This window comes from Pelecanus crispus, chromosome 6 (assembly GCF_030463565.1).
Source record: "Pelecanus crispus isolate bPelCri1 chromosome 6, bPelCri1.pri, whole genome shotgun sequence".
Classification (NCBI taxonomy): Eukaryota; Metazoa; Chordata; class Aves; order Pelecaniformes; family Pelecanidae; genus Pelecanus; species Pelecanus crispus.
In genome coordinates, this window is record NC_134648.1 from 2851098 (window position 1) to 2869248 (window position 18151).

The following is an 18151-nucleotide window of genomic DNA, read 5'->3' on the forward strand; positions in this document are numbered from 1 at the left end:
GCGGAGAAACAGCCGGGGGCTGGGACGGCGGTCGGCTACCGCTGGACGGGGGAGCTTTGGCGCTTCTGGGGTGGCAGGATGGCGCTGGGGAAGGCCCGGCGGCCATCTTGGGGCCCGCCGCTTCCCCGTCGCTCTGGGACGCGGGGGGGGGGGGGGGGGGGGGGGGGGGGGGGCGCGGGCCCCGCCCACACGGGGGGCGGTGCCCAGGCACGCGCCGGCGGGGGAGGTGCTGAGTCACGCTGGGCGAGCAGAAGCGGGAGGCCCCGCCCACCCCGCCCCACCCCCCCCGGGGCGCGAGCGCTGAGAGGGCGGGGCCGCGCGCGGCGGGGTATAAAAGGCTCGGCGGCGGGCGGCCGCCGGTCAGAGCGCGTCGGCGAGGCGGAGCGCAGCGGGTTCCTGCGTCAACAGTGCTTGGACGGAACCGGCCGCGCTCGGGCCCGCCGCCCCTACCACCACCACCCGCCACCGTCGTACCCACCGGCTCACCCCTTACGGCAGTGCCATGGCCGCGCCCCCTTCCCAGGTGCGCCAGAACTACCACCAGGACTGCGAAGCCGCCATCAACCGGCAGATCAACCTGGAGCTCTACGCCTCCTACGTGTACCTCAGCATGGTGAGCGGCTCGGGGCGGAGGGGCCCTGTCCGTGGGCTTGTCCGGCGTGGGGCCTGCGTGTGTGTGGGGATGGAGGGAGGGGAGGCGTGGGGCCTGTTTGTGTGTGTGGGGATGGAGGGAGGGGAGGCGTGGGGCCTGTTTGTGTGTGTGGGGATGGAGGGAGGGGAGGCGTGGGGCCTGTTTGTGTGTGTGGGGATGGAGGGAGGGGAGGCGTGGGGCCTGTTTGTGTGTGTGGGGATGGAGGGAGGGGAGGCGTGGGGCCTGTTTGTGTGTGTGGGGATGGAGGGAGGGGAGGCGTGGGGCCTGTTTGTGTGTGTGGGGATGGAGGGAGGGGAGGCGTGGGGCCTGCGTGTGTGTGGGGATGGAGGGAGGGGAGGCGTGGGGCCTGTTTGTGTGTGTGGGGATGGAGGGAGGGGAGGCGTGGGGCCTGTTTGTGTGTGTGGGGATGGAGGGAGGGGAGGCGTGGGGCCTGCGTGTGTGTGGGGATGGAGGGAGGCGTGGGGAAGGGGGAGCGCCTCGGGCCTACCCGGGAAGGCCAGTGTTGAGGTAGGGGCAGGGGAGGCCAGGCCAGCCCCGGGGGGAGGCGGGCCCACCCGGGGCGGGGGGGGGGGGCTTCTCCCCTGAGAGGGATCCGCGCCCGCCCTGTGTTTGGGCCCTGCGGGGCGGGGGAAGAAGCGTCGCACCTTCCGTGCGAGGCCCGCCCGAGCGGGCCGGGGGTGGGCGGGGAAGCGGGACGAGGGAAGGACCCCGCAGGGGCTGGAGGCGCAGCCGGGGCGGTGGGGCTGGCTGGCTGGCTGCCCGCTCGCCGGTCCGAGCTCTCGGCGCAGGGTGGCCGAGGTGCTGAGGGCCTTGCGGGGGGGTCCCGAGTGCCGGGCGGTGCCTGCGGGCGCAGCCGCGCTCCTCCTCCTCCTCCCCCCGCCGCCTCTGGGGCGTTCTCAGCCTACCCCGGGGGCTGGGCCGGCCGCTTGTTTTCTGTAGGTGAGATCTTTATCTCGGTGGCGAACTTAAGTTACACGTTAACCGTTCTCCCTTCGTTGCCCTTGGCGGGCTCGTTATCAGCACAGCTCAGCAGCTTCCAAGCGGCTCTGCCCTTGGGGCTGGGCTGGATAGCAGGAGCTGACTAACGAAGCGATTGGCACCTTTCCCACAGCGTTCTTGTCTCTGAGGCGAGGTTTTTCGTTCATAGTTCTTGAAGTGAATAGGTAGGAATCCGTGGCTTCCTTGGCGCTGTGCTTACATGTCTCACTTGGCATGAGACTCCCATTTTAGCCATAGATGAGATGAGTAACTTTGGTCCGACCAGCAGCTCTGACCTCTGCGCAGCAATCTTGCTGCTTCAGACGTGCAGGTAACTTGAGACTTACGATGGTGGGTGATAGTGGTACGCAAGCACCAGTGTCTTGCCTTGAACTTCCAAGCTGCTGGTTTAAAAGCAGAGAATTCTGTAGTAGTTTGTCTGGTAAATAACTGGCAGTTGATACAAAGCTTTCCATTGAATCCTGCCTAAATGGCTCTGACCAAAGAACAAACAAGCTGTGTGATGGCTTCTGACCACTGTTAGTTTTTTGGGCTTTCAAAAAAAAAAGATGATTGAATGTGTATTTTAGTTCAATTTATCTTTCATTTTTTAAATGTGATACTGTTATTCTTTTTTTTCCCCCCAGAGGCAGAAAGTGTATTTCTTAGTCTAATCCCTGATAAGTCTAGGACAGCATGGGAGCTTTATTGCAGAAGTACTTAAAGTTCTTGGCCACCCTTAACTGGTATTGCAAGTCAGAACCCTGACTCCTGATGACTGTAAACAAACTCAGGCAAACAAAGGGAGCAGGGAAGATTGCTCCCTCTTGAAAAAGGCTTTTTGAATCTGCTGTGTTTAAGGCATTTGAATGGTGCTCAGAGGAATGGGTATCTTTGTGGGGTTTTTTTGTATCTTCAGAACTGAACCACAAGTACCATTTATTTGTGTCCCTGGTGCTCACGGTAGGGATACAGGTTAAAATTTAATCCTAGTTGGGAAAATCTAACTTGCTGCTAAGTGAAGAGTTTTGGCATACTGCCTTGCTGTCATCAACTCTACTGCTAGCCTTAGCTTGGAGTCCAGCAATCTTGAAGTAGGGCTGATAGGAGACATATGTGAAGTCCCAGTACGGACTTGGCTTTGTGTGGCTGCTGGAGTGAGCCTTGGGGTTCTGAACATATGAATTTTTATTTTTCAGTCCTACTATTTTGACCGGGATGATGTGGCTCTGAAAAACTTTGCCAAGTACTTCCTGCATCAGTCCCATGAGGAACGTGAGCATGCTGAGAAGCTGATGAAGCTACAGAACCAGAGGGGCGGACGCATCTTCTTGCAGGATATCAAGGTGAGGAGCCTATCTAATGCAGAACTGGACTTGTGGCCTGTCTCCAGGCTGGAAAAGGAGGAATTTCCCTGTGTGTCCTCTCCCAGAAGCAGCAGCAGCTGACAGTAGTGTACCGTGTTGCTGCAATATGTGCATGGCACTCGGCCCAAAATCTAGAGATGCATATTAATTTGATAATTTGTGCTGACTGACTAATAACAAGTACTTCCTGTGTAAGAGGATGCCTAGCCCTACTTGCTTTGCTGTGGGGTGAGGGTAACTGAAACACAACTGGTTCATCTACCTTAAATTTAATGGCAGGAGCTTTCTCTGCTCTCTACACTGTTTTGTAGAGAACTCGACTCATTTGCCATGGGAATAGGAAATCTGAAGTTTCTGGTTGGTTCTTATGGCTCACTGCAAGATTTCATAGCACTGTTTTCTTGAAGTCAATTCAGTTACATTATTTGGGACAGCAGAAAGTAAACAGTGTCGGGTCAGTTTAATGCAAGACAACTCTTCAGGGGGAAAACAGCAAACAAAGTAAGTAGTGGGCACTTGAGGAGAATTCCGTTGCTTGCTAGTAAGTCTGAGTACTTGCAAACACCAGAGTCTATACTAGGCAGTTCTGAGCTGAAGACTAGACTTGCCTGTACTGGTGTCTGAACTGCTTTGTTTCTGAGATTGTGCCCCTTACCTACTCATAGGCAGATGCTTAAGCTATTAGGTTATAATGGGACGAGGAAGACAGTAGCTCTGTTAGCTGTCTTGCTTACAAGAGCTCAGAGAACATACCATGAGGAGAACCTGGGGAATGGGGACTGGTCTGGGACTTGGAGCATGCATTCAGTTCTGTTCAGAGCATACACTGTGCATCTGCCAAATTTTTGAAGATACCTAAATGCCTGAGCTTGGTCTAAACAGGCTTTGAGACTGATCTAAAAAGGCTTTGCTCCCTAATGGTCTGTGGGTACTTACAGAAAACATGGTCGTGTGCTTTCCCCTTCTAGAAGCCAGATCGTGATGACTGGGAGAATGGACTGACTGCAATGGAGTGTGCCCTGCACCTGGAGAAGAATGTGAACCAGTCACTGTTAGAACTGCACAAATTGGCAACTGAAAAGAATGACCCACACGTAAGTAGACACTGAAGCTGAGAATGTGGCCATGCGATGAGGGGGCTTGTATGTGTCTCATAGTGTGGGTTTGGGGGCGAGTTGTGTGTCCCTGACATTATTAAAGATGAACAAAGGGTGTGAACTAGTGGTGCAGCCTTTCCAAGGGAAGGGTGTCAGCCTCGACCTTAGCTGTTTGGTGGGGTTATTGCCATCTTTTTCCAGGAGGACCAGTTGCAGTGTGTTAGGGCAGCTGAGGCCTGCCTTGCAGAAGAGTGGGTGCATTGCTTTGTTCAAACCCTTCTGTTGGTCTTGGGAACAGAGAGCACTCCTGAACAGCATCTTGAAGAGAATTAGTTTATTAAGCTCTGTGGAGAAGGCTTGTTTCTGTGGGGGATGAGTTCTTACTTTAAACCAATGGATGCCTGCAAGGCTTTTTTGTCATAAAATTTTTGGAGTCACTTCTGCTGAACGTTAAAAGCCCTGACACTTCAGAACACAGCGTCTGAAAACACAGGTTTCTTCACAGATGGAAGTTACTGGCAAGACTGGATTGAGGCTTCTTAGTATCAGGAAGGCATTAGCATGTGTCTGAATCGAAGTACTCTTGGGAGTGTTCTGCATAAGCTGGAGGGACTTCTGAAAAAAGAACCAACATAGCTGGACCATTCTACAGGTGTAAATCCTCATGGTCATGAATTCGAGTGCTGTGCAGTGGGGACTTCGAAATATGTTCAGAAACTTGCCTGTTGCTTCTTGTAGTGAGGAAGAGGGGGGACTTTGAGCCAACATTGTACTGCAGTTCTGGAGCAAGTGTGTCTAGATAAGTCTGCCTCACTTTGGTCTTGTTCTGGCATTGCTGAGGCAAAACTAAAGGCTTCTTCCTCTCAGATGTCTTCTGCAGCTTTGAAATTGTCATTCTGCATATTTTCCTTTCCCTAGAGAGAATTGGTAGAATTCCAGATGCTGCTTCAGCAGGATAAGGTGTGTCCAGGCCTATGTTTGAACTCTTTTGTCTCCCTTTCAGTTGTGTGACTTCATTGAGACTCACTACCTGGATGAACAGGTGAAATCCATCAAAGAGCTGGGTGACCACGTGACCAACCTGCGGAAGATGGGGGCACCAAAATATGGCATGGCAGAGTACCTCTTTGACAAGCACACCCTAGGGGACAGTGACAATGAGAGCTGAAGTCTTGCCGAGAGCCAGCTTGTGCGTTTCAGTGGGACTCCTACTTTACTGTCCAGCCATGCATGCATCTTCAGCTATCTAGATAAACAGTTCTCATATTCTGTACCAAATATCACCCCCCTTTTCTCTTGTGTTTTGTGTATTGCCCTCCATCCAATAAAGTGACTTGGTTCAAGTTGGCTTTTTCTGTTTCTCTCAGGAGCGAGAGGCCTGTCCTTGCAGGATTGTGCTCTGTAGCCTCTGTTGTGACAGTCATCTTAAGTGGGGCATGGATGAAGGAATGTATTAGAGGGATCAGATTTTTACTTAGTGCTTTTATAAAAGTGACTTTTTGTTTTTTCCAATCCAGTGGGATCCACTGCAGGAATTGCTAAGTGCCTAAAGTTGTGTTTTAAATGCCTTTGCCACTGAAGCTGTTGCTGTAATGTGCAAGGAAGGGAAGGCTTGAGCATCTGGGCTTCCTGAATTGGTCCTTGTGAATTTAGATGAGGCTGCTGAAGGGGTGGAGGTTAGTGCCTCACCAGGCATTGTGCCTAACAAATGCACTATGCTTGTGTGTGGAGAAAATGCACTGTGAATTGAGACTTGAGCTGTGGCCTGTGATCAGGCTAGACTGAAACAGTGGTGCTGCAGGAACTGCCTCAAGGACACTATCAGGAGTTGTGGTGGGTGGTGGTGACATCTGTCTAGGTCTAGCAGCTGTGCTTGGAAGGCAGAGAGGGTGGGCAGTTGTGATGGTGTTGGAAGGGATGTAGGAGGTAGACTAAGCTTGTCATGTGCCCCCCCTGTGATATGGGAGACTTGCAGCTGTTTCTGAAGACAAGAAGTAGGAAAGCTGTGGTTTCTCTAAATTCCTGTTAATTGCATGGAAACTAAAATGAGGAAAGAAAAGAGATGGTTCTGGACTTCAGCCTTGTTTTTATTTTCTTAGGGAAGATGGTAAAACCTCACAGCTGTGTGGTGTCTGCTACCATCCTGATGATGACCTCTCTGAGCACTGTCAAATCAGTGGCAGATGTGATGTGGAGCTTCAAAAGGAAGCAATGTGCTGGGCAAATCCCACTGACTGCAGCCACCTGTTCTAGTGGATGCTTGCCCTGCCTTTATTCCATTACTTTTCCAGTACCGGAAAACAGTGGCTAGACATGACTTTGAAGCACTACGGGTCTGCATCGGAAATGACATGACTTTGCATCAGAAATGATGTGACTTTGCTTCAGCCCCTTACTTTCCCTGGAGGATCTTGTCAGTAGTGCACGTCCTGCCTGAGACTTGTAATGGCTCTTGTGACAAATGTTAACATAAAGCTCAAGTTGCAATGATTGCTGTGATGAGGAAGGGGGAGGTATCCTTACTAACTATATTCCTCTTCTGTTTGGGGCTACACCTGCACTCCAGGTTCTTCAGGCTGGTACCTGCTGAGCTATTTCTCTCCTGTTAGGTATCTGCAATACCTAACACTCAAAAGTCCTGTTTGTTCTTTTGCTACAAATGTAGAGGGGTTTTTTTGTTTGTTTTGTTATTATTACACCTGCTACTGTCCCCAAGGCCAGCAGCAGTGCATCATTAGTGATGGTTTTAGGCTGGGCTGGGCTGCATATTCCAGCAGTAGGTGGTTTGGCTGCACTGCCCTTCTGTTTGGGTGAGTGCCAGCGTGGCCAGGTGTAGAGATACCGCAATATCGCTAATATGGCAGGTATCTCAACAGAACTGTGTGCCTCTTGGTCTCCTCTAGCTGTACTGATCTAGCTGCTCTTCACATGTGCTTTCACTGGTCTCCATGATCACCTCCATCAGCCCCACATAGTCACCTTCGGCTAGAGAGATGCCAGAGTCATTGGGGGATGGACTCTCTGCTCGTCTTGGCTCTTTTGTAGGGGGAGTGTTAGCGCTTCCGTTTGCAGTATCTCTTGTGGTCCTGGAAACCTCAGCTGAATGCTGGTCTGGAGCGCTGGCTGTATCTTCTAAGCTTAGGCTGCGAGCATCAGGGCCCACGTTGCCCATGTGGGATCTCTCCAGCACTGGAGATGTTACGGGAGTGAATGAGAAGCAGAGGGAGGCACTGCCTCCAGGGGTTTTGTTGTTGGGGGTGTGAAAAGCACTTGAATGCTCAGAATTGGGGGTGGCTGATGCTGCGTTCTCCAGGGTTAGCCAGGGTGGGTGGGAACCCCTTGAGCTCTTCAGACTCTTGAAGCTACCCTGCTTCTCGTGGTCTGGGGACTCTGCCAAGAAGGGGAATTTAGGGCTGTCTGATGCTGTGGACTGAGCTCCTGGACTTCCTGTGGTGGCAGCTTCTCTGCTTTTACTGTTACAGTTGCTCTTTTCTTCTACTGTTACAACCAGCGAGTCGGGACCTTTGCTCCGATCTGTTGGCCAAATAAATGTTTCCTTTGCACCTGAGCCAAGGGAGCTCTGGCTCTTATACATGTCGCTGACTCTGGAAGGTGAGGAGCTGACAATGACATCCCTAAGAGAAGTTGAGCATGCAGCGATGCTGGAGAGTGCAGGAGGCTTCTTGCGGCCTTGGCGTCTAGAAGGGAAAATCATGGGGATAGAGCTGATGGGTGTCTGTGGAGCACTGTAGAAGCCAGGTCTCTCATAAAATGGGGTTGACATGAAGGCGTCAAACTCCCTTAGTTTTCTGTCTTCGCTGTCCCACTGCTCCTGCGAGCTGGAATCTCCCCTTGGCTGATTGATGCTGCAAGGGCTTCCAGACTTGCCCATGTCTTGGTACGTATAATGGGAGAAGGGGGATGTGGGGTCTCCTCGCCTGCGCAGCAGGTTCATCCGGGAAGAGGACCTGGAGAAGCTTGGTGACTGGACGCCGAGGAGGCGGCCCAGGTGTCCCAGCAATGGTGTGGAGTGGTTGGCCTCCTCATTCTCTTTAATTTGCTCCAGGGGCTGGAACTCCATCTCTTCTTTCTGCATGCTGGGGAAAGGCAAAACGGGCTGTTACGCAGCTGCAAAAGGTGGCCGTTTCTGGTGGAGAGGCTGGCAGCGCAGGGAATGCTGCTGCCGGTGGCGAGCCTCTCTCTTCCTGCATTGCCATTAGATATGTGTTAGGCCCTCCACAACAGGGATGCTCATGTAGAGCGGAGGGGGGCAAGAGGTCAGAGGCATCCTTTTCCGTGGAGGATGATGGCTATCGTCTTTGGATGAGCCTAGAAGTATCTTAGTGCAAGATTTCACAAACTATGGAGAAAGGTATTACTGCTCGCTCCTACTCCTCAAGTATAACATCCTGCACAAGGCCTGATCCAAGGTGTAAACGTGGACTGTTCTGACACCCTGTGGCTGCACTCACCTGATATCAAAAGTTGAGCCGAGGAACGATGGGCGCTTGTACTCAGCAGTGGCTGCGGTGTAGGGTGGCTGGGGATCAGGCTCATTCCAGTACAGGTCCTTCTCCAGAATGGGTAAATCCTGATGCATCTCATCCACTGCCATAAGGGATACCTGCAAGGGGACAGCAGAAATGTCATGGGGTGAGCAGCATTACGTGTGCCTTTATCCGTGGACATAGGGTTGCAGGGCAGGAGGAAGCAGTGTAGCACGGAAGCGAGGCAAGTGGCTGGGTTTGCTGTGTGGTTTGCTGTGTGGTTTCCTGTCACTTGGGTTGTTTCTCACATGGCGAGATTTGATGAATTGGAAAGAAAGTGATTCTGAAGAAGACAGGAAAGCAAGACGGTCATTAGGACAGAAGGGCTCAGTGTCAGGAAGGGCTGAAGGTGGAGAGTTATTGCAGGGAAGAAAGCAGAGGAGGCAGTTTCAGATATAGACTCAGGGTGGAAAAGCTAGGGAGAGGCTGGAATGGTGTGCCATTCAAAGGTAGCAAGGGCGTGAAACGAACGGCCTGCGTCCATCGTGTGTGCCAGAGCATGGACTAAAGCTGCAGTCGGTCTCTGTGTGCAAAGATACGCCAAAAGCCCTGTCTTCCCTGGTGTGGGGGGGTCTTCCTGGCACAGCTCTTGCCCCACATTCTTCCTGGAGCCTGGGATGTCTCCTTGGCTGCTGAGGGGGAACACTGAGCTGGCCACCTTCGCCCTCATATTTGTTGGGAAGCCTTATGCTTTCCTCCTGCTCTCCTAGCCATCTCCCTCTGGAGACACTGGGCCTCTTCTTAACGTGCAGCCACTGACACCTCAAGAAAGTGCAAAGGGTAGCGGGGACCGCTTCTCTGCACCATTGCAGGCATGGCAGGTGGTCAGCTGAGGTGTTGCAGGAGAACTTTGTGACTGCGCTGGCTTGCTAAACCCTCGGGTGCGGTCATGCCTCAGTGTTCCTCTGCAGGTCGTGCTCACCTGGAGGACCCTGCCTTCACTTTACCTGCAGGTTCCTATCGATGAGCCAGTTGGTTTCAAAGTCATCGTCGTCCTCTCCAAAAGGGTTGATGAGTTGCTCGGCCACCTGCATGTGGAGAGCGCATAGCAAAAGTTATCATGGTCATACCTGCCCCTTTCGCTGCAGGGAGAAGGCCTGTGAGGCAGAGTCAAGCGTGATGTCCCTTGAATTTGGAGCAATGCTGTTCCTCCCAAAAAGGGGTGGGTTAAAAATGAAGGCTTGCCAGCGGCTGGGAGACACTGGTACACACAGATAACTGCCCCTGGCTCGCATAGCCCTCCTGCAGCTGAAGACCACCGCTGCAGGTAGCCTGTTGCCTCTCTTTTTCCCCCAAACTAGTCAGGACCAAAGCTTAGGAAAGGTGGAACTGATCTCCAGGGTGAGAGGCTCAGAAACTGAGAAGGTCTTGGCAATACCCTCAGCCCCTGTTGGCTTCCCGTTTGTCTGGCACGTTGCCCATAGACCAAACAACATGGCCTGGGTGTAGCCCAGGCTCCCTGGTGAGCACACATTGGGAAAACTCTTGGCTGGGTCAGATTCTGGCTCCAGACATATTTTCTTGGACTTACCTTTAACCAGCCAGCATAGAAGAAGAACTGCAAAAATGTAAAGACAGGCACGAAGAGATCTAGTTCATGGCCAGGATATGCTTTTTCTGGATCCAGGAACTGCCGCCCGATCAGACAGGCCAGGAAGAAGCTGTAAACAGCCACGGTCACCACCTGGGAAAGATGCCATGCCAGAGGAGCTTGAGTTCCCAGCTCGCTTTCCCAGCATCTCCCTTCAGTTCTACCCCATGCAACTGCGAAGAGCGCAAGCTGCTGCAGTGCTGCTGGCTCTGTAGCCTTTTGAAAGCCTTGAATTCAGTTATGGCAGGCTTCTCCTCTGCTTTTTGCAGGAAGATGCATTTCCACTGCAGAAAGCTTTAAATACGCCCTTTGCCCTTTAGCTGTTATGTACACCGTGTTTCATTCCACGCTGTCCCTGGAATGGCATCTGTGTAGGCGTCGCAGAAAGATAGTGGTGGAAGAAAGCACGTGACATGCTGGCTGGAAAGAGCTTAAACAACTGACACGTGGCTGCATGGTTGTTGTTCTGCTGAAGTAAGGGTTGCTGTGAGCTCTTTTCATTCTTGCCCTTGCCCCTCCTAAAAGCTGTCTCGAGCCCCTCGTGGCTCAGTCCACGCTGGCAGGCCACTTCCAAGTCAGGGAGGGGAACCCTGGCAGTGCTGCCAGCTCTGAACTAGCTCCTTCCTTCCTGGTCCTCAGGCTGGGCCTTTTTTGTTTTTTGCCTGCTTGCTTGCTCAAATTTTGGGCCACAATGAGCTTTGTGCTTTCCTCTGTAATCACGGGACTGGAAACTTCCCCTTTTCAACTTAAAAGCAGCTGAGACTTTTGCGTGGTCTTTTGATGCAACAAGCAAGGAGATTCAAAACAAACACCCAGCATCACAAGACTCTCAAGCTAGCCATGTGGTTCCTTGCAGTGAACAGCGCAGGGCTGCTTCATGATGGGCAGGATACAGAGTGCCTGGAATGACAGACTTTGCATTGTGGATGGGCACCTATAAAAAAAATGGGTTGTGTGCTGCAGAGTGGGCAAAGATGTGCTATGATATTGCTTTTGCTCCCAGCGTGCAGGACACTGGTCTGCACAGGAATATAGTTACCCATCGTGTTCCCCGTTAACCTTCAGCGCTGCGTGAACGGAGGCAGTTCCCGTTTCACGGTGGAGCGCGTTAGCGTTATCTGAGCAGCTGGATTGTGTTGAGATGAAGGAGCGAGTTGGTGCCGCAGCGTCTGTCTGGGTTTGCATCGAGAGAGCTATTAAAGAGCCGAGCACAGCCACACAGCTCGCGCTCTCACACGTGGCACGACTCCATCGGAGCTGCCCTGCCTGCTGGAGCAGCTTTGCTGGCAGACAGATCTCAACTCTGCTGAGTAGGAAGAAACTGCTTCAGGGATGTGCTCCCTGCAAGGCAGCACAGGGAGTGGATCTGCGTGTATCTGTGTTTTCCGTGCACCTGCGTGGCACACATCAGGCTTAGTTATCCCTGGACAGCGTGTGTTTCTGTAGAGGTGGCTGTGTCTGAGTTACGGAAATAAGGCTGGGCGTGCACTGCTGCGCTACGTATGTGAGAGAGCTGACGTGTGTAGGTGGGGATGAGGAGTCCAAGCGTGTCTCACGTCAGTGTGGTCCGTGTGTGGGAATCAGGTATGGGTGTAAATGGGGGGGCCCCTTGCAGCGGAGCGATAGGTGCGGAGGATCCCTTCTCACCTGAGTGTAGACCAGGGGGATGCTGATCCAGTCGTACCCATAGAGTCGCCCGCACTGGCTGCGCAAGGTGTTGAGCTCCTGCAGTGGGGGAAAGGAATGGCCTGTCACCATAACTTTGCATCTCCTTGCTGGGGGCACCGAGCCTCTCTGGCACCGTTGCCCTTTATTGCTCCAGCGCATTCCCTCCTTCTCATGCCTTCTCTGGAAGCAGGGGCTCAGCCAGGACTCCTGCTCCCTGGGTGCCCGGCCTCACCCCAGCAGCACCTCACGCTTGCCCTGGAGGAGCTCCTTGCTGCCTGGGTGTCTCCATCTCAGCCCAAGATCCCTTCCTAGCTCACTTCACAGCAGAGTTTATCTCCTTACAAAATGAGCAGCCAACAGGTTAGGCAAAGAATGTCTCAGGAGCATCCATTTCTTTCTCCTGACTATACAGTGAGTCTAGATAAATAGCCCAGAGGGAAATCTCTCTCTCTCTGGGCAGATGAATCTCACTCCAAGCAACAGAAACAATGTGACTTTCTCTGCACATGAATACCAGGAAGCACGAGCTGCCCTGGACCTCTTTTCTCTGCAGCTGGGCAGGGATCGTTGCCAGGTCTTGCCTGTGGAGCGTGGCCTACTTCTCAGGACTATCTAAGAGTTTTCAATAGTGAAGTTTTCTACAGGGACCTTGGTTGTTGGGAATGCTTTTGACCTCTCCTGGTCTCTTCCAGATACATGTTTCCATGTGCTTCCATCTGGCTTTCCATCTGTACCTGAGACCTCCCCTGGCCCCTGTGGTTGGCTGCTCAGGAGTGTGTGAAGGCTGGAGGAAAGCTGATCAAGGACGTGCTGCATGGGTGTCTCCCATTACTATGCCTAGATGGGAGTCCCATGGTTCCTCCCAGTCCCACATTTCAGAAAGATGTCCCATTCCTCCCGCCTCTACTGTATGTGATGTTGCTACCATGTCAGCAGGCCATGAAAAGCTCTGTTCTGTCACAAGCTGGAGAGTGGCAGTGGAGGCATTTCCCATCAAAGTGAATGTAATATCCTACCCCCAGGTACAGGCCTGGCTCCCTGTCCTACCTCGCCATTCCTATTCCTTGCCTGGAAATTCCTGCAGTTCCACCCAGAGGGCTGGACGAGGATCTCAAACAGTTGCCTATTGCCCCCGTCACTCACATTCAGGATGCCTTGGAGCAGCACGCTGTCCCGGATCCTCCCCTCATTCCTTGCCTTCACAGCCAGATTGGAGAACCACACACATGGGATCCAAAACTTGTTGTGGGGGGAATTCAAGCTCTCAAACTTCTTGTGCTCTTCTGGTGTCATGAGGCCTAGGTGGAAAAGAGTAGATGGGAGAGGGATGGCCATAGAGGGCAGAAAGAAATTGATCTGGTCTGAAATGAAAACATCTAAATCTCAGGTGGTCACCTTAGGTCTCATTAGCTCTCCTTAAAAATCACAGGAAAGACTCAGGCACTCAGCCTTTGGAAGCCACATAGAAGGAGGGCAAGTCTTCTTGTTAAAACATTGAGTTATAGAAGTGTGGGAGGCAGGCTTTATCTCATTTCACTTTGGATGTCTGCAGCATATCTGATCGGATCGCAGCCAGCAGGGAGGTAAAGTACTGCTGAGGGTGCAATTGCCTGGTGTACTTAGACATTTGTTGAGAATGGGATAATTTGTGTCCTAGAAGTGCCTGTTTCTCTCTCTGGATTGCAAAGGGAACGCAGCTAGGGCAGGTGCAGACATCTCCCTTTGGCAGACTGGGAAATGTTGTACTTTGAGGAGCGCCTTCAGAGAAGATTCAGGGAGCCCAGAGGTTAAGGTCGGAGGTCTGAGGCTCCAGTTCACACCTGTCCAGTGGAAAACTGTTGCCCTGAGGGAGAACAAACATACCACTTGGCAGGGGTCTGCTCGTGCTCTGCTATAGATCTGTGCACAGGGTCATTTACTACAGAGAGCTCTTCTCTTCCCATGCACAGCTTCAGTGGAGGGCGAGCAGCTCCCAGTGAAGTTGCTGTACCAGTTACCCTAATCTGATCAACCAGGGCTGCCCGGTGACCTGCAGCATTATCTGCATTCGCAAACCGGATCTTGACACTCTCCTTAGGTAAAAAATTCGAGCAGAGACCCTTCGTCTTTCAAACAAGCCTTCCAGCCACTAGCAGGAACAAGCATGCTGTGCAACAGGGAAACAGAAACAGTTGATGATTTCAGAAGAGCAGAGCTAGGGCATGAGCAGATGCTTAGCACCCACTGCAGACATCAGCTGAGCACATTGCAGCACTATCCCCTCTCCAGGCTGGAGGTCATGCGGCCCTTTCCAGGACTCTTTGCCCCAAGCACAGCAGCAAGGTGCTGCCATCTGCCTGGTGCCGGAGTTGTACAGAAGGCAGTACCAGAACTGACCTGCCCTCACGACATGCTCCATGCTGGGGAAGCGCTTGTAGACAGCCGTGCTGACTGAGCGCAAGATCAGCACGCTGCACAGGTTGCTGTAGCGCATGAGGGTGCGACGCAGGAGCCGCCCGTACTCATCCTCTCCATCCACGTTGCAGGAGACCAAGTTCATGATGCGGTCAGGCCATGGGATGCTCTCGTACTGAGCCCACCAGCGGGACACCACCAGAGCCACGTAGAAACCTAGAGGTGAGCTGAGCAAATTAGCTGTCCTAAAGGAGTGGGAGATGTAAATGCTCATGTGTAGGAAGGCTGGTACTGCCCATACGGGGATGGGTGCAGGTATGCCTGGAGGGCAATTCAGATCTCTATGCTAAAGTTAGAGTCTGGGTTTCACGGTTTATTTGGTGCCTGCCCTCCTGGCAGAACCCAGAACGTGCTAGCACATCTGACCAGTGCAAGCTGCATGCTGGGGGCATACTTCACAGCTGCAAGACGGAATGAGGTATTCTGCTTGAGGAGTTATACAAAGGCAGAGGGAGGGATCTGCTCAGCGAATCTTGCCTGCCTGCAGAGCTATATCAAACCAGGGAGAAGAAATGCTGTCCCTTTCCCCTCCCTGTGTGTTCCCAGACAGAGCTCCTTACCCAGCACAAAGGACACAGGGATTAGCTCAGCATAGCTGTTGCAGTAGAGTGCCAGCTTCTCAAACATCAGCCTTTGGCTCTCACTCAGGATCAGCCTAAAAGGGAGAAACAGAGGCATCGGTCTCAAAGAAGAGTCTGTGCCTTGCTGGGCCTGCTGGGATAGGAGCCTGGCAAGGGAAGCCAAGGATGGGTAGCCACGACACCGCCACGCCGTGAGTCTGGGGATGATGTGAGTGAACAGGCCTCGCGAGCCTGGGGCATCAGCCCACCTTCCCAAATTACCCTGCTGACCAGTCCAAAGGAGCCAGAAGCGGTCACTGACAGAGAGTGTGTGGTACCTGATGCAGTCTGATGTCAGGGACCGCCCCTATTTTTCTCACTTGGGAGAGTGCTATGTGGTATCAAGGGTTTGCCACAGAGCTTGGGTGTGCACCACAGTTCACTTAGTATCCTGCAAAATGTCAGTCGAAGCTCTGCTCGTATATGAGTTCCTGCCCCTTTCTTAGAGCTGCTTTCATATCTCTGTGCTGCATCTGTGATTGAACCAGCTAGGGGAGCTCCCTATCTTTCCTCACCAAAACCAGACCAGCCACAGAGTACAGTTGTCTCATCAAAGATCTGTGGTCCCAGAGCTGATGTCTGCTCTCAAAAATGTACCCAACGTATTGCCTGTTGTGTAACAAGGGAAACTTTCTCCTAAAGCTCCCCACTGTGGGACATCTCCAGTACTAGTTCAGCCTTGGTCTCCACTGATCTACACATTATTCTTCTGTAGGTAATCATCAATGCAACTCTTCATCCCAGGGAAGAGAAACTGTGTTACTTCCCAGGACAGAAAAAGGAGATTTGTCAGCTGCTAAGCCATACTGGAGCAGTGAGGAAGGACCTTTTCTTTCCTCCTGTGAACAGAGGCTGGTGAGCGGCTGTCCCAAACCTGTGTTGCTCAGTTGTCCTGCTCCAGGACAGGCTGAGAGTGAGGGGCTGTGTTAGTGTCGGGGTGTAAGGATGCTTACCTGTAGACAAGACTGATGGTGAAGTAGAGAGAGATGAAAATAAGGAACTCGGAGTAGAGAAGTTTGTAGATACTTCCTTTCCATTGGAGCAGGAGCTGTGAGAAGGTGCCTAGGCGGGCGTCAGCCACACGGTTGGTGTATGTCACTGTCATCACAGATCCTGGTGGAGACACAAAATGAGCAGATGTTGAAGCTGCCAGCAAGCTTGCACAGAGGGAGGAGACAGGGACACCACAAGTGTCCCAGCAAGCAAGCAAGACGGAAGGAAGAAAGAGAGAGAGAGAAAGAAACCATGAGCTGAGATCAAAAAACAGGTAAGATGAAGTCAGTGACATAGAGAACCAGGAGGAAATTTACGGTAGGCAATTAATTTCATGAGCTTGCTATCTTTTTGCTGTCTTTGAGCTGCATGTGAGCTGGTTACAATGACAGAGAATACACGTTCTGGTGGAGCCCTTGGTTTCTAGTGTTTGATTGTCAGCATTTAAGTGGGGCTGGTTGGTTGGAGTGGACAGAGCCCACATGCCACTCCCTCCCACAAAACAGCTGTTTCAGATTAATTCTCAGATTCTCAGGGTCTCAAACTCCAAAGTTGCTTACCCACCCACCCCCTTTTTTTTTTTTTTTTTTTTTTTTTTTTTTTTTTTTTTTTTTTTTTTTTTTTTTTTTTTTTTTGTAGTACTTGCTTCAAATATGTTGTTTCTGTAAATCTGCTTGTTGGGAAATATCTTCCTGGAATACCGATAGAAAAAAAAACAAAGCAAAACAAAACCAAAGGAAAGCAAAAACCCTAGAAGGGAGAGATTTCTTGGTACTGATCCAGATGAAGGTACCCATGGAGATTTGACGGTTTTGGTAGCACTTGCCCAACAAGTATAGCTGTCTTTAAATTTGGGCTGAGGGCCATATCTGGACTATGCTGGTCATAGTCTTGCAGGCAAAACAGCCCTCCCTGCTAGAGAACTGAGGGATGGAGTTTGGCCAGGCTCGCGGAGCACAAATTCCAGCAACTCCACCTCCCCTTTCCTTCAACCATACGTTGCACAATAAATCATGCTGGATGAAAAAAGGCATTCAGGCTCGTGAAATGCTTCCCAATCATGCAGCATCCTCATTGCACTTCTTCTAGTCTAACCCTGGATAAATAATTCTTTATCATCAATTAATAATCACACTCACATTCATATAAACCTGAATTTGTAAAAAAAACCCAGACCAGTGTAATCTGTGCCAGGCAGATAGGTGAGCGATCCCTTGGTTTAGAAATAATTATCCAGTGTGAAACTACTGGTATTTCTAAATCTTAACATGTTACCATGATGTTACACAGACACTGCAATAATGTTAATAGTTATGGGGCCTTGGGCTCTTCCCTGAATGATGGAGACAAAGAAGCACTTCAAGGGACAATTCAGACCTTACTGCTCTGTAGCAGCAGCTGAAGGCAGGTAGGTTTGTGTCCATGCTCCTCATTTAAGCATCTCAGTGAAAGATCTACAGTTAGGTGGGGACAGCTCGGGTCCCAGTGAGCTGGTGCTGTGAAGAAAAACAGCAAAGTCTGTTCTGTTGGCTACTTTGACCAAAGAGCATCTTTGTCCTGGCTTTGCCTTTTTGGTGCTGCTCCTCCTTTGGGGTTCCCTGTCATAACTATCCCCGAGTCCCCTCTCACAGGTTATATCAGAGGCACAGAGCTGGCACCTGCCTGGCCAAGGGCTCCCCAGCTGCACAAATGCACCTTTCACAGGGGCCTCATGTACATTTATGCCATTTCCATATGTATTTCTGGCCAGGGCACAGGACTGGAAGAGTGGTTTTTAACTGCCCTAGAGACTGCACACACATGGGCTATACAGAAATGTATGCCAACACCCATAACTTTGTTGGGGGCTGCTTAGAGAAAGCTGGCTGTTTTCTCTATGCTTTGGGTCTTGAAAGTGCTCAGGGAAACTTTTCGTTGCGTAATTCAAATACAGATTCACTTTTTACCAAACATGGAAAACTTAAGCTCTTGTCCATGTAAATAATGGATGTCACCCACCTCTATGCAGTTCTGCTCCTGCACGGGATATGGGGCTTTTCCCAGTGCTTTTTCCCCCAGCCCTGAATGGTTAAGGCACTTCCCTGCCTGCCTGCCAGCCTGTGCGGGACTACCCTGGGATGTCAGTCGGCAGCTGGCACTCTTAAAGTACCATTTGGGGTTGAGGTACGTGGTGGGAGGTGACTC

General features: G+C 51.7%; 2 protein-coding genes across 4 annotated transcripts; one reads left to right on the forward strand and one right to left on the reverse strand.

The window, feature by feature from the left end:
* Positions 1–385: 385 nt before the first annotated feature.
* On the forward strand, positions 386–5437 carry FTH1 (ferritin heavy chain 1). Its single transcript, XM_075712569.1, has 4 exons — positions 386–613; positions 2830–2976; positions 3966–4091; positions 5098–5437. The coding sequence occupies exons 1-4, from the start codon at positions 503–505 to the stop codon at positions 5260–5262; spliced, it is 549 nt and encodes a 182-aa protein (XP_075568684.1). The 5' UTR covers positions 386–502; the 3' UTR covers positions 5263–5437.
* LOC104025060 (bestrophin-1) lies at positions 5276–16086 on the reverse strand. 3 transcript variants are annotated; one of them, XM_075712561.1, is made up of 10 exons: positions 15928–16086; positions 14915–15009; positions 14277–14510; positions 13044–13198; positions 11880–11957; positions 10173–10325; positions 9589–9669; positions 8567–8718; positions 7997–8191; positions 5276–7945 (listed from the first exon to the last, which is right to left on the reverse strand). In XM_075712561.1, the coding sequence occupies exons 1-10, from the start codon at positions 16077–16079 to the stop codon at positions 6994–6996; spliced, it is 2247 nt and encodes a 748-aa protein (XP_075568676.1). In that variant the 5' UTR covers positions 16080–16086; the 3' UTR covers positions 5276–6993. The 3 variants fall into 3 exon arrangements, with proteins under 3 accessions (XP_075568676.1, XP_075568677.1, XP_009486553.1); XM_075712562.1 differs by having other exon boundaries at positions 5276–7912; positions 7979–8191; XM_009488278.2 differs by having other exon boundaries at positions 5276–8191.
* Between the last annotated feature and the right edge of the window lie 2065 nt (positions 16087–18151).